The sequence below is a fragment of the Aythya ferina genome, assembly GCF_964211825.1.
Source record: "Aythya ferina genome assembly, chromosome: 2".
NCBI lineage: Eukaryota > Metazoa > Chordata > Aves > Anseriformes > Anatidae > Aythya > Aythya ferina.
In genome coordinates this window covers 47,793,270-47,806,918 of record NC_140297.1, presented here as the reverse complement: position 1 = coordinate 47,806,918, position 13,649 = coordinate 47,793,270, and the positions used below count along the sequence as shown (strand labels likewise).

General features: G+C 40.1%; 1 protein-coding gene across 1 annotated transcript; it reads left to right on the top strand.

Moving 5' to 3' along the window:
* The first annotated feature begins 343 nt into the window (after positions 1 to 343).
* RBFA (ribosome binding factor A) lies at positions 344 to 12,745 on the top strand. Its single transcript, XM_084508915.1, has 7 exons — positions 344 to 1,741; positions 2,023 to 2,065; positions 3,277 to 3,453; positions 5,622 to 5,734; positions 6,943 to 7,027; positions 10,176 to 10,246; positions 12,016 to 12,745. The coding sequence occupies exons 1-7, from the start codon at positions 1,323 to 1,325 to the stop codon at positions 12,404 to 12,406; spliced, it is 1,299 nt and encodes a 432-aa protein (XP_084365041.1). The 5' UTR covers positions 344 to 1,322; the 3' UTR covers positions 12,407 to 12,745.
* The last annotated feature ends 904 nt before the right edge of the window (positions 12,746 to 13,649 follow it).

Here is a 13,649-nt window from a genome sequence, read left to right as displayed (position 1 = left end):
ATTAAATAAAAAGCTGCAAGCCAGGTATCAGTTTGAACTCTTAGTACACTAAAGTCATACAATTAGTTTTTAATTACTATTTTAAGCATCTTCAGCAGGTGCTGAAGAAGCACGCTCTCTGATTGAATACCTCAGCATTTCTTTTCTTTTCCCAGGGATCACCCTTTGTTAAAAATGGATAATGTTTTAATAACTCCTCACATTGGAAGTGCCACCAAAAAGACACGCCTCCTTATGATGGAAAACATGACTGAAAGCATACAAGCAGCTCTTACAAATCGTCCTATCCCTTATGAAGTATTACTGTAAAGTGGCTTGCATTTAATGTTAACATCAATAGTGTTTATCCTAGTGTGAGGAAACAGTAATTTGATAATGTTTCATGTAATTAGCCTATATATGTTGTACAGAATAAATGTAGAAGTATGATTTTAATTAGATGGTTTTAATTTATGGGTTTAGTGGTTTTAATTTATTGAAATAACAAAAAGTGATTCTGTGTGAAAAACTTCCATATTTTGTCATGAACTTCAGTGAAAAACTCAAGAGTCTAGTCTTAAATTGGTACGATTCATGCTGTTTGCATCCTCTTAGAATGGCAGATCAACCTAACACTAAACCAAAGGACATTTTAGTCATTACGTAGCCCCGTATTTTGGTGCCACTCATGACCTACAGCAAACTGTGGCAAACTGCAGACAGCATTTTAGACCAACTGCTCCTGAAAGTCCAGCAGCAATGGAACTATTCTCTCTTTGGAGAATAATTTGCAAGGCCTTTGCTGGTACAGCCTTCTTATAGCAATGTAGCAACCGCATTCGTTTTCACTTCTAAGATAACTCAGTTATGCAAATAATGGAGCCTGTGCATAAATTGTCTGCACAGGGCTTGCGGTTGGCTATGGGGTAGGAGTCTGAATTTTCCCCCATTTTTTCCATGAATTTTCCATGTCACACAGACACATTCCCAAGTGACGTTTCAGTGCTATCAAAACTGTCCCCTGGGTTCATTTTGTCTTGTGTCACCCCTTTGCTGCTGTTGTGGTTTACCCCTGTCAGGCAGGCAGCTCAGCACCACACAGCCGCTCACTCACTTTTCCTAGGTAGGATGGGGAAGAGGATCATAAAGGTAGAAGTGAGAGGACTCATGGGTTGAGATCAGGACAATTTAGTAGGTAAAAGCAAAAGCCGTGCATGGAAGCGAAGCAAACCAAGGAGTTCATTTACTTCTTCCCATCAGCAGACAGGTCTTCAGCCACTTCAGCAAAGCGCGGCTCACCATGTACTACAGTTTTTTGGGGAGGAGAGATGCCATCACTCTGAATGCGCCCCAAATTCCTTTCTTTTATTGCTGAGCATGAGGCGATGTGGCACGGAAGATCCCTGCGGTCAGCCTGTTTTGTCTGCGTCCCCTCCCAGACCCTGGCGCACCCGCAGCCCCCTCGCTGCCACCACCACAAAAAACCCCAAACCCAGCCTCCTGTGACGAAAACTAACCCTCCCCCAGCCCAAACGGCGCGGCCCAGCAGCAGGCCGTGTTCTCCTCAGCGAGGCGGGGCCGTGTGGCGCCTCGCCTCCCCGGGGGCAGGCGCTCAGAGCCCGGGGCCGGCTGTGGCGGCCATGTGGCGGAGCGGGCGGGCGGCGGTGGCCGCGGTGGGGCCGCCCTGCTGCCGGGCGCTGCGCAGCTCGGCCCCTGCCTGCGGCTCCAGGAACCTGCTGAAGAAAATGCTGCACAAGAAGAAGTAGGTGCGGGGCTGCGCTGCTGCCGGCCGGGGGGACGGGGAGCCGCGGCCCGGGCTTGCGGGAGCACCGGGGAGGGTGAGGCCGGTTGTGGTTGTCCCACGGTGCGGGGATGTTAGCGCTTGGCTCTGCCTTGCCTCTCCTGGTGTAGCTTCTGCTGTGGACGGGAAGCATCGCTGCACGTCGCCCTAATATATAAATATTATGTGGGAAACTCAAACAGGGTACCTACCCGTTATTCCTCTGAGTTGATAAAGCTGTATGCTTTTCCTTTTTCCAAAAGAAAGAAGTTTTGGTATGACAGCCCAGCCCTGGGGTCTAAAATGGTGAGTACAAGCTTTTAAAACGCTGTGTGCACCTCTTCCAGGGAGAACATGCTTATAATTCCTCCATTGCCTATAACATTGGGAAAAGCATTTTCTGGTGGAGAAAGAGCAGAATTTAATGAGTGAACACCAGCACTCCAGTTTTACTGTGATATGCTAGGATTGCTGTGAGAGAAGCTGTTTGTCAAGCTCTTCCCTTGACCATTTCTTCCTTTGTGCCATTTTTTAAGTCTGTACAAGCCCCAGCACTTCCCTTCGTGGTTTTGAGCCTGTATCAAAAAACTGGTCCAGGTTAATACTTACGTATACACACTTAGTTTTAATCCAGATCATTTCCCAGTAAGGTTCTCAGCAAGTCTTGGATGCATATAACCTGTGCTTAGCATAAATAAGAGGATACACTACGAGAGAAAGCTAACAATTATGTAAGTGGTATTGCTACTTTGTGGCAGCAAAAAGAACCATGAAACAGTGGCCAAGTGGAAAAAAGTTGCTTTTTGGTCAAGTACAGCATTGTGGTCTGCTCCTGTAAGAAGTGTAGGAGTATGTGGAATAGATGTTCTGTGGATCCTTTTGGAAGTGTCTGTTATATGGTTGCCTATGATTTCAAGGAACGAGGTCTGAGGATCCAGGAAATCTTCTCCAGTTTTCCTATACTGAAAATGACAGTGTGCGTGCCAGAGGTATCAGTGATTAGGATTGCTATCAATTCTTATTGGTGGGAGGCAAATTCAGATCAGCAGTCTGGAGATAGTGGTACCAGTCACAGAATGACAGGCCTCTGCCTTCATTGCCTTTAATTACTAGATATGCTGGGAGTTCTTCAACTTCTAGTTAAAATTGTGCTCATAGTTCTCTGTGCAGGCAAACCATGTTGCAAAAAGTGAGTGCATGAAACTTACCTGGAAAACAAATTATGTTTGCTTTTCAAGCGATCAGTGTTTTTCAGTTAACACCAGCTATATTTTAGAAAACTGATTTATTGAGCTACAAAACAGTAAAGTAAGAAATTTTGACTGTAGTACATGAAGGTCAAAGATTTTGTGAGTAGAAATACCCTTTACCAAAACATCTGATATATAAGACCTATACAAAGCCATGACAGCTGCAACAATGCCATTCTAAGACTATACTTAGTGGTACAAAACTATATAAAATTTCCTAATATAAGTTTGTAACAGTTGTTTGTTTGTTTCTTTCTTTGATTTAAGATGTATGAGCCAACCAAGTTGACCTCTGTTGTGAAAGGTGACCATACAAAAACTAGGAAAGAAGATACCATACGCTGTAGAGTCTTGAATAATCTTATTCATAAAGCTGTGTCAGAGATGATGAATACCGGTGAAGTTAATCAAGAGCTTTATGACCTCAAGCTGGAAATCTGCAAGGCAAGTGAAAAAAGCTAGAGTTCCTGTTGAGCTGCTGTGACTACAACTTGAGGCTGGTGTGGTGTGCTGGAGCCCCCAGGTACTGTGATGCGTGCACGAAGAGTTTTGCAGCATTGCTGCTGCACAGCAAAATGAGCCTCAGTTCACCTTTCATGGGAGGAGAGTTTTGCCACTATTACACCTCATTTAGTAGACCTCTGTCAGTATAATGCTAATGCGTTTTAGGCCAACTAAAAAATGGTGTTGCTGGTATGATTTTATTCCTGTTATTTATACATGTACAATTTATATTGCCCTCTCAGAAGGAGGGCCCTGATTTTTACCAACATAGATGTATCTTTCCAGGAGTCTTCATGCAGCTGTGTGAGAGCTGATTCATCCTTGAGTACCTTACCAGCTTAATTATGACCTAAATGGGGCATGAGCTTAGAGCAAAAAAGGTCAAGACTAAGACAATGGCATTGGCAAGCAAGGTTTCAAGAAGAATTGGAATTTGTAGCTAACTTTATCTCATTTTGTAATAATTCACATGTTTAAAAAGGATGTTACAACTGTGATTCAGGAACGAAGTCATTCTCCGCATTCTTGTTTACTGTCAGTAGTTTTTTCTGCACTGTCTGCTGTTCTTTTCAAATTAAATGATACAAATGTCAAGCTCAAAAGCTTGACAGACTTAGCTTATTTGGTTACAAGTGTGGAAAAAAAATAATATGTTGTAGCCACATCTGTGACAGGATGTTTGTCATTTACAATTGAAATGGATCTTTTTGTCGGCTGATCTCATTCTGTTTTCAAACAAATGATTAAAATTACATGGGTGAAGTTAAAAAGTTTTTGTTTTTTTTGTATTAGTATGTGCATTGTCCTACATACCATATTTCTCTGTAGGTCTTTAGGGATTGCTTATCTAACCCTTATGGCACATTTTCCCTCTTCTTGTCACTTGGTGCTTGGGAGAAGAGCCCAATCCCCACCTTGCTATCGCCTCTTTTAAGATAATTGTACAGTGTGATAAGGTCTCCCCTGAGCCTCCTTTTCTACAGGCCAAACAACCCCAGTTCCCTCAGGTGCTCCTCATAAGACCCGTTTTCTAGATGCCTTGCTAGCTTTTTTGATGTTCTCTGGACACATGCCATCACCTCAATGCCCTTCTCGTAGTGAGGGACCCAAAGCTGAATACAGTGTTCAAGGTTGGCTTTACCAGAGCCAAGGGCAGAGGGACAATCGCTTCCTTAGTCCTGCTGGCCACACTATTTCTGGGACAAGCCAGGATGACATTAGTCTTCTTGGCCACCTGAGCACACTGCTGGTTCATGATCACCAAGCAATTAACTAATACCCCAAGGTCCCTTTCTGTTGAGCAGCCTTCCAGCCACTGTTTCCCCAGCCTGCAGCATTGCATGGGGTTGTTTGCCCCAGGTGCAGGACCCAGCACTTAGCCTTGTTGAACCTCATGCAGCTGGCCTCAGGCTGTTGGTCCAGCCTATCCCTCTGCAGAGCCTTCCTACCCTTGAGGAGATAACACTCGTGCCCAACTTGGTGTCTGTAAACTTACTGAGGGTCCACTCCTCTCATCTAGATCGATAAAGATATTGAAGAGAACAGGCCCCGGTACTGAGCCCTGGGAGACAGCACTAGTGACCGGCCTCCAACTGGATTTGATTCCATTCACCACGACTCTTTGGGCCCAGCTACCCAGCCAGTTTCTAACCCAACGAAGCATACGCCAGTCCAAGCCACGAGCAGACAGTTTCTTGAGGAGAATGCTGTGGGAAACGGTGTAAAAAACCTTTCTGAAGTCTAGATAGACCCCATCCACAGCCTTTGAGATGGTAGTACCCACATATTGGCTAAATATAGCACTGTCAGTAACATGGAGGTGTTGACAGACTCCTGCTTTTAATTTCAGTTAGAATGGAGACTGGGCAGTGAATTGCATAAATAAAAAAAAAGCATCTTCAGGTACTGAACATAAACCATAGCTCTGTAAAGGTAACATGTCATTTTGGTTCTTAGAAGCAGGGATGGAAGAACAGCTTCTCTTCAGAATTTAGATACCTAGTTTGAGTCACGGCATGTTCATTCATCAACCAGAGGCTTTGTTGTGTATGAAGTTTGTATGTGCGTATATAGATACAAAGTTTAAAGTCATGTTTGTATTTTTGCAGGTGTCCCTGGCATCAAACTTTTCAGCATGTCGTGTGTATTGGAATCCTGCTGCTATTACAGAGAACGAAAGTTATGTTGAAAGTTTACTGCAGAAGAGTGCTCCACGTATACGGTACTGCTGTGCGATGAACAGTTAGACTGCTTCATAAATTCCTAGCTGTGTTATAGTAACAAATGAGTATTTCTGACTGTCTAAATCTGACCTGTGAGGAATGCTTTTTTATTTTATACATTTGGAGTCAGAGCATCTCTTGTGATGAGCCTCACAGGGATGGATGACTGTGTTAGAGCAGCTGTGAATTCTCCTAGTGGAGTGCAGCTGGTTTGCTTGGTTTCTCTGCTTTCATAGGGTTTGACTGAATTGAGCAGAAAGAAAGAGGAGTTTGGATAAAGTAGCACTTCATTGTACTAGTGATGGTGGCCTGAGTATGCTGTACTTAACAGTAGGTCAGAATGTGATGCTGCACAAGAGGATTGGCAATTACAACAGTTACCTCCTTACAGGCTCATTGTGCAATTCTGATCACTAGAGACACATTGGACCTCTAGAAGGGATGACTGATTTTACAGAAATCCTTCACAATACCCAAAACAACAACAAAAAATGTGTCAGGATGCTACCATGTATTATGATACATGTACTAATTTCTGGTGGAGGGTCCAATGAGTTTTCAGGATACCCATGGAGACTTCTGTCTCCCTCTGTGTATGGCTAAACCCTCTGCTATCCAACCAGTCTGTTGGAGGGTCAGGATTTCACCTCATGGGGAAAGTGTCAGTGAACCAAAATTGTAGGTCTATTTCTTTTTCCTCCGTTTCCCTAGGCCTGTAATTTCTGCTCCATCACAATGGCCTCCTTTACTCTCAATAGCTTCTGCACTTTGAGAAGGAATGTTGCTGGCTGGGAAGAAGACAAAGGAAGCTCAGTCAGTCCCTCTTGCAGATGCCATGTAGTGCTATTGTGTTGCCATGCTGTGAGGGCTCTATCCTACCACTGTTCTCACTGTTACAGTGGAGATGAGGAAGCCAAATCAAGATTGGAAAGACTTGAACCAGCCTGTGCACATAGGAGACAAATCTAATACCATCACTACTTAGGGATCTGCAGCTAATAGTTTTTGTATGTTACACATTCAGAGTTGGGATTTTGCAGTGATGTTACTTAGTGCCTTAGCACTAACCACAATGGATACTGGACAGACTGTTAAGTTTTGCTATCTGGATCCTTAAACATGTAGTACTGTTGGAATTAACTGAATGTGTTTTACCTTTCCTTGAGGTGCTGTGCTGTTCATACTGGCGAATGTTGTATTTTTGCAGGTATCTCCTGATGAGTCAGCAAATTTTAGGAAATGTACCCCCGATAGTATTTGTAAAAGACAAAGAAGCTGCGGCTGTAAAAAAGGTAATTGTAATCCTTGACTCAACATACAAATATCATGCAAATGTAGGACCTAGATATCATAATGTTTGGGAATACTGAGAAAGCTGATTGCTCAAGAGCTATATATTAATTGCTACATTAAAGATTGGTCTTTGTCTATACTTGTACTTCATGTTCCAAAGCATTTTAGCGAAGAATCTTTAGTAAGATTGATGATTATATACAATGTAAAAGAACCTTTGTAGCCATTGCCTCATTAACTTTTTTTGAGGCTACTATTAAAACTTCTGAAGTGAGAAGCTTGTGACAAATAATTAATTAGGCTAAAAAATAAATCCTAAAAACTGACATTACATTTTTAAGGAATAATACATGCTAGCCAATATATGGTATGGCATATGTGATTATGTATAAAATGAGGTCTGAGGAGCTGTCTTCCATATTTTAAATATTACGTGTTTTTAAAATGTCAGTGAATCTAATCAGTGATTTTTAGTTTTAGTTTTTTTACCCCAACCCTTTTCCATTTGTGAATTGTTATAACGTTTCTGGGGAAAGGCATATCTTTGCATAAGAGGACTTAAGCTCACTCATACTAATTTTTCTCCCTTCTTTTTAACTTACTTTTATTATTTGTTGGGGGATCCTGTTGTTTCTCCTAGTAGAATGGGTCTCACCAGGCATCTGAGATTCACTCAGAGAGTCGACTCTTAAAACAGCAAGAATTTAATGGTACTTACATATCAGCTCAAGCTGGATGCCTCTAAGGGGGGACCCTGCTCAAAATTTTCCATGGGTTCTTGTACCTGTGCAATGTTTGTTTTTGTCCTCTATAGTCCAATCAGTTCTCAACATATACACATTATATTCCTTCAGAATAGTGGTTCTTTGTTGCAGGGCAGGATGGCTTCTGTTACTGCACAGCAGGGTGGCTTCTGTTATCTCAGCAGGCTCTGATCTGGTGCAGCCCTTGGCCAACACATCCCCCCTTTCCCTATTGGCACCACCCAGTACCCACACAATGCCATTCACAGTTGCTCAGTCACCACTGCATACCAGGTTCAGCTGATGCAGAGCTCATGCTGTGGTCTAAGGCTTCACTAAATTTACTCTACTAATGTGAAACAATAGCTACCTGAATTCCTTACATACCAGCGGTTTGTTTCTCCAAATACTGATTTTCTATCATGGTGTGGAAATAGTTTCAGAATAATGTTATTTGGAAATTCACTGTTACTAGGACTGTGAAGTGAGAATTTTAGAAGAGAGGAGTGACACTATTGAGTGAAATTACGTGCAAAATTGGCTCCTCAAGCTGTTGATGTGAATTTAAAGGACATTAGTTGAAAAGAGTATGTTTTTCACATTTCTATGCCCTGAAGTGCCTTATTCTTAGATGTGTTACTATTGAGACCATCATATGTAAATTCTTTTAGTTACTTATGGGCTCATGTGGTGCATATTAGCAGAGCTGGAAAAAATAATAAGATTTCATACTCTCTAGAAATGCAGTAAAATGGCTAGAACTTGTTTTGGTGAAAAATTCTGACACTTTGATGCCAGTGTACTGATCCACAGTGCAGATCTTTTTAACCTATATTGGCACAAGAATAAAAATGAACTGAACACTTCTGAAAGCTGTTTATGTTTATTCATATTCTCCATCTAATCACAAGAATTTCTACACAACCTACCTGTGATTATGGAAGTGCTTTGTCTTTACAATCACTGTGTTATTAACATATCTAGATGGAGCTACAAATAGCTATTCCTGCAGGCTGTACTTTTCAGGGTGGTTATTATGGAACCTGTTTTGCTAATCACTGTATCTCAAACTTCTTTAAACAACCACTTACTCTTTCTGAAGATGAAAAACCCTTGCACCACCTTACCTTGAAATTGTTTGAAGCACAGGCACCCAAAAAGTTAACCACTCAAGATGTGCAAAAACCCTCCATATGTAGCTCCTATCAGTGAATGGCACTAGAAAGCACTTGGATCATATTTTCATACTTTGAAGACCGTCAGATGTATGTAATCTACAGATTCGATAACTAGAAATAATGTAGCTGAAACTGATTTTTAAGCATTGCAGGAGAGAAGGAGCATCCTATTCAATTTTAATTAAAAGGATTAAACCCTGAGTTAGAAGGGAAGGAATGTAAAGTAGGAATAAAAATTTTGAATGAGATAAACTGTACCTAATTGTGAAAATTTTGTCATTACTGAATATAATAGATTTTTAGCATTTACTGGTTAGATGTTAAAAGGGAACTTGAAACTTCCCTATATTAGGGACAAAAACTTACAGAAATGGAAAAGAAACAGGCTGAGGGGAGATGGTGTAGTTCAGCCTGGAGAAGAGAAGGCTCTTGGGACACCTTATAGTGGCCTTCAAGTACCTAAAGCGGGGTGACAAGAAAACTGGAGAGGGACTCTGCCAGGGAGTGTAGCAATAGGACAAAGAGTAATGGCTTTAAACTAAAAGAGGGGAGATTTATGTTATATTTATATATAAGGAAGAAATTATTCACTTAGAGGGTGTTGAGGCACTGGAGCAGGTTGCCCAGAGAAGTTGTGGATGCCCCCTCCCAGAAAGTGTTTAGGACCAGGTTGGATGTGGCTTTGAGCAGCCTGGTCTAGCGGAAGGTTTCCCTGCCCATGGCAGAGGGGCTGTGATTAGATGATTTTTAAGGTTCCTTCCAGCCCAAACCATTCTGTGTCTCTGAAATCCCGGTGTAAGGATGTTATGAAAAATGATTTGAAAGGCTGAAAAAAAAAATTACATCTATCACACAATCCCTAACGAGCTGTTCAGAATATGCATAAGGCAAAAAAAACTTTTAAGAATAGTAACCCATGGCTCAGTTATACTATTTGACACAAACTTCCTAGGCAAGAAGGATAGTGTTTCCTGGAACTGTTGGAAACTAAAAAGTTCATAAGATCTGATGTGATATAATTTCATCTTACAGCCAGTGAAGAATTATACCCTAACGTATATTTTGCAGTAGTGAAATGTAAATGAAGGAAAAGGGTATTTTGAAATGGTTTTGCTAAGTATTCTAACGTGTAGAAAAAAATGTTTTGTGTTTGTTTTTTGTAGAGGTATGAACAAAGTAAATTTAGTACAGTGCCTTTAATATTTATTTTCTTTGTGTATTTACAGGTTGAGGAATTATTATCAATTGCTGATTTTGGACCTGAAGAAGAAAAAGTACTATCTCAAAATGATTCCAGGTGAGTTTTTTGAATCAAAATGCTGCAGATGTCCATTTTCATCACTGTTGACCAGCTTAAATTTTATTTATTATTTGTATTGTGTATTATTTATTATTTGTATAGGGTATTACTTGGCATGACGCAAAGTATATTTTAATTAGATACATATATTTTTGTTATCTCAGAGTTCAGCAACGTGATGCAAGGAAATAAAAGGTAGAAAAGAGACTTTATGGAAGTCCTTGCCAATTAGGGGTCTTTTATTAACAGAAAAACAAAAACAAACAAACAAACAAACAAACAAAAACTAGGATAAAAAAGTAATCATCCCAGAAATTCAATGTAGAATATGGTGTTTTAATTTGTCATTTAAGCTTTGCTAATATCACACCCATTTATTAAAATTGAGAGAAAATATTTCTTACTGTATATGCTCTAGTTTACTTTCCTATTTTAGTGCAGACACATTTTTATAGGTTATTTTGTCTTTGGTTCTTGTGCATAGGTACCTTGCTGCAGGTTTGCAAATATAGAAAGGGTTTTGTATAAAAGTGGACCTCTGTTAAGCTTGAAAAATGACTGAATTATCCTTTGTAACACTATACTTTATATGCTTTTGGAGGCAACTAACACATAAGGCGATATCAGAACATAATTCTAAAAATCAGCTGTGTTTAACATCTAAACTTGAGGCAACACAGTCATAAGTCCTTTTTACTTGCAGACCTAATACTTATTCCAGTATTAGTATCTTAACTTTTATGAGAGAAATATTTTTGGAACTTCTTAGAATTCGATATTCACTGTGTCTGCAATCATTAAACATTAAAAAAAAAAAAAGCTTCACGGCAGTAATATTTGTTTCTTGCTATTAGTCTTATGAGAATATAAGCCTTGTATTTACCAATATAAATAGATTGCTCGCCTTCCGTTTGTCCACTTTTATACTGGTAGAAGTTTGGATTGTTGCACTTGTACATAGAATCACAGAATCGTATAATGCTTTGGATTGGAAGGGAACTTAAAGATCATCTAATTCCACGCCATGGGCAGGGACACCTTCCATTAGATATACCTGCATACATTTTAGTGATCAGTCTCTCTAAATCAACAAAAAGTTACTTAATTTAGCATTCTTCTACGAGGGATTTTTGGCTCTTGAGGGACAATGATGATGATCTCCTAGCATAATGATTATGTGAACTGGAGGCTCTCAAAACCAAGAGCCTTGCACTTGTGTGCTGTAGTCTGTTGGTAGAAAAGACTTTTCAGACTATCAGTTGCAAATCAGAACCTGCTTTTTGGTGGAAATTGCTTGTGACAAACTTCCCCACAGGGCACCTAACAGCTTGTTCTGTTTGTATCTTGTGGGAATACTTCTGTCTAGCTTAAGGTGCTACATGGTCATTGGTATGTGTGTCTGATGTGTACTAGGCACAGGCAGCTGTTTTTCACTTGAAAAAGCTAGGAGTGGTCTAATTTCCTTGCGGCTCCCAGATCCAGTGCTCACTCTGGAATTAAATTTTAATCTGGAATGATGTAGTTGTTTGCCCCCACCCACCCCTGAATCTGTTGAAAGGCTGACAAGATTATACGTAGCCGGTCTACACATAGTGCAGTGGTACTGCTTCCTTCTTAACATAAGGAGCACAATGCTGAATACAGGACATTAATAAAGTCAAACTGAAAACTCCAGTTTATTTATAGATTCCTCAAGTTGTCCCAGTTTGTATTGTTCCTTTAATTATATGCAGGGGGAAAAATACATTTTTTTTTCCTTTTCACAGTGAACCATTCTCTTCAGCAACTCAATCTTCTGATTCACCCATGCGATCTAATCTTTTTGGTATTGATCATGAACTGCTGAATAAGCAGATAATGGACTACAAAAGACTGAAAGTGTCAAGAGGTACAGAAGGCATTTGCCGGATACAAAAACAGGAGCAGCAGCTGTCAAAGATTGAAAAGAAAATGAAAAAGAAAAAAATGAGGAATCCTCCTGATGATGACATCACACCACAGAAATACTTAATGGACAGATCCGAAGCTGATTATTTGGATGATAACAATGATTCAATCTCAGACTATGAGATAGAAGATGAATTACAGGAAGGGGTAAATGAATTGGAGGCAGGTGATGGCGAAACTCAAAGTCAGCCTCCTGTTAAACTGAAATGAAGTGGAAAAAGACACTTTAAAATGGAGGTTGACAATGGTAAATATAATTAATTAATTAACTAAAACACTGAAAGATTACTTTTGTATAGCCTATTTACCACTTTCTCTTTCAAAAAAGAAGTTTGCCACACATGGAGGTTTGCTAGCACAAGATGATGTGTAAGAAAAGTTAAAATGGTGTCTGTGACGTTCTTTTAAGCAGCTTTAAAGCAGAGACAGTTGTAGTGATTCCAGCTAGACAGCAGTTTTTAATTACAAAACATACATAGTGCAACACTGTATGCTAAAACTTCTTGCAACTCTGTTATTTCCAATAAAATTATTGCTTCCGTGAAGAAATTTTATTTTATTGATTGATTTTTTTAAGTCATCTGGATAAGAATAATCACTAAGTGATGGTACCTGCTATTTCAAGATCAGGTCAGGAAGAGGGAAATGAAATACTGATAGTGGAGTTCAAAGAGCAGCCTTCAGCACAGGAAGACCCAAAGAGGATGTTCTCTAGGGATCCTAGTCTAATGGGGGCACTCATTCCACAAGAAGGTAAAACCCATTGAGACTATGGCCAGTAAAGTTACAACCCTGAAAGAAAAATCAAGTTATTTATGTTAATATTTAGAAAATGACAATTGTGCAAAGAGAATTGTAATCAGAAAAGAATAGAGAACTGCTGACCTCTTGAGAAAAATTGGGCAAAGCACTGACTGTGACTGAAAAAATGTACTGAAAATTCAAAGGTGGAAAAAAAGGAGCAAGGAAGAGTGCCTCAGTAACTGTTTAAGATTTAGAAGTGAATAAGGAATCATATAAAATTGAGAAATGACCCTCCTTGGATATATTGACCTTTTATTAAGGTTAGGATAGGGTTAGGGTTGAGTTAGTGTTAGGATTAAGGTTATGGATAGGGTTAGGGATTTGGGTTAGGGTCAGGTTAGGGTTTATGGTTAGGGTGAAGTCTAGTTTAAGGTTAGGTTAGGGTTAGTGGTTATGGGTAGGGTTAGATTAGGGTTAGGGTTAGTGTAAGGGTTCAGGTTAGGGTTGGATTAGCGTTTGGATTAGGGTTAGGTCTAGGGTTGGATTAGAGTTTTGGTTAGGGTTAGGGTTTGGGATAGTGTAAAGGTTGGATTAGGGTTAGGGTTAGAGTTGCGTTTAGATTTAGGGTTAGGGTTAGAGTTAGGGTTAGGTTTAGGTTTCACATTACATTTAGTGTTTGGATTAGGGCTAGGATTGGATTATAATTGCA

What these genes read in the sequence shown, in the direction of transcription:
- RBFA (XM_084508915.1), top strand. Translation starts at nt 1,323, where the DNA reads ATGCGCCCCAAATTCCTTTCTTTTATTGCTGAGCATGAGGCGATGTGG. An exon ending in CAGCCCTGGGGTCTAAAATG is followed by an intron (nt 2,066 to 3,276) that starts GTGAGTACAAGC and finishes CTTTGATTTAAG; the next exon opens with ATGTATGAGCCAACCAAGTT. An exon ending in TCAAGCTGGAAATCTGCAAG is followed by an intron (nt 3,454 to 5,621) that starts GCAAGTGAAAAA and finishes GTATTTTTGCAG; the next exon opens with GTGTCCCTGGCATCAAACTT.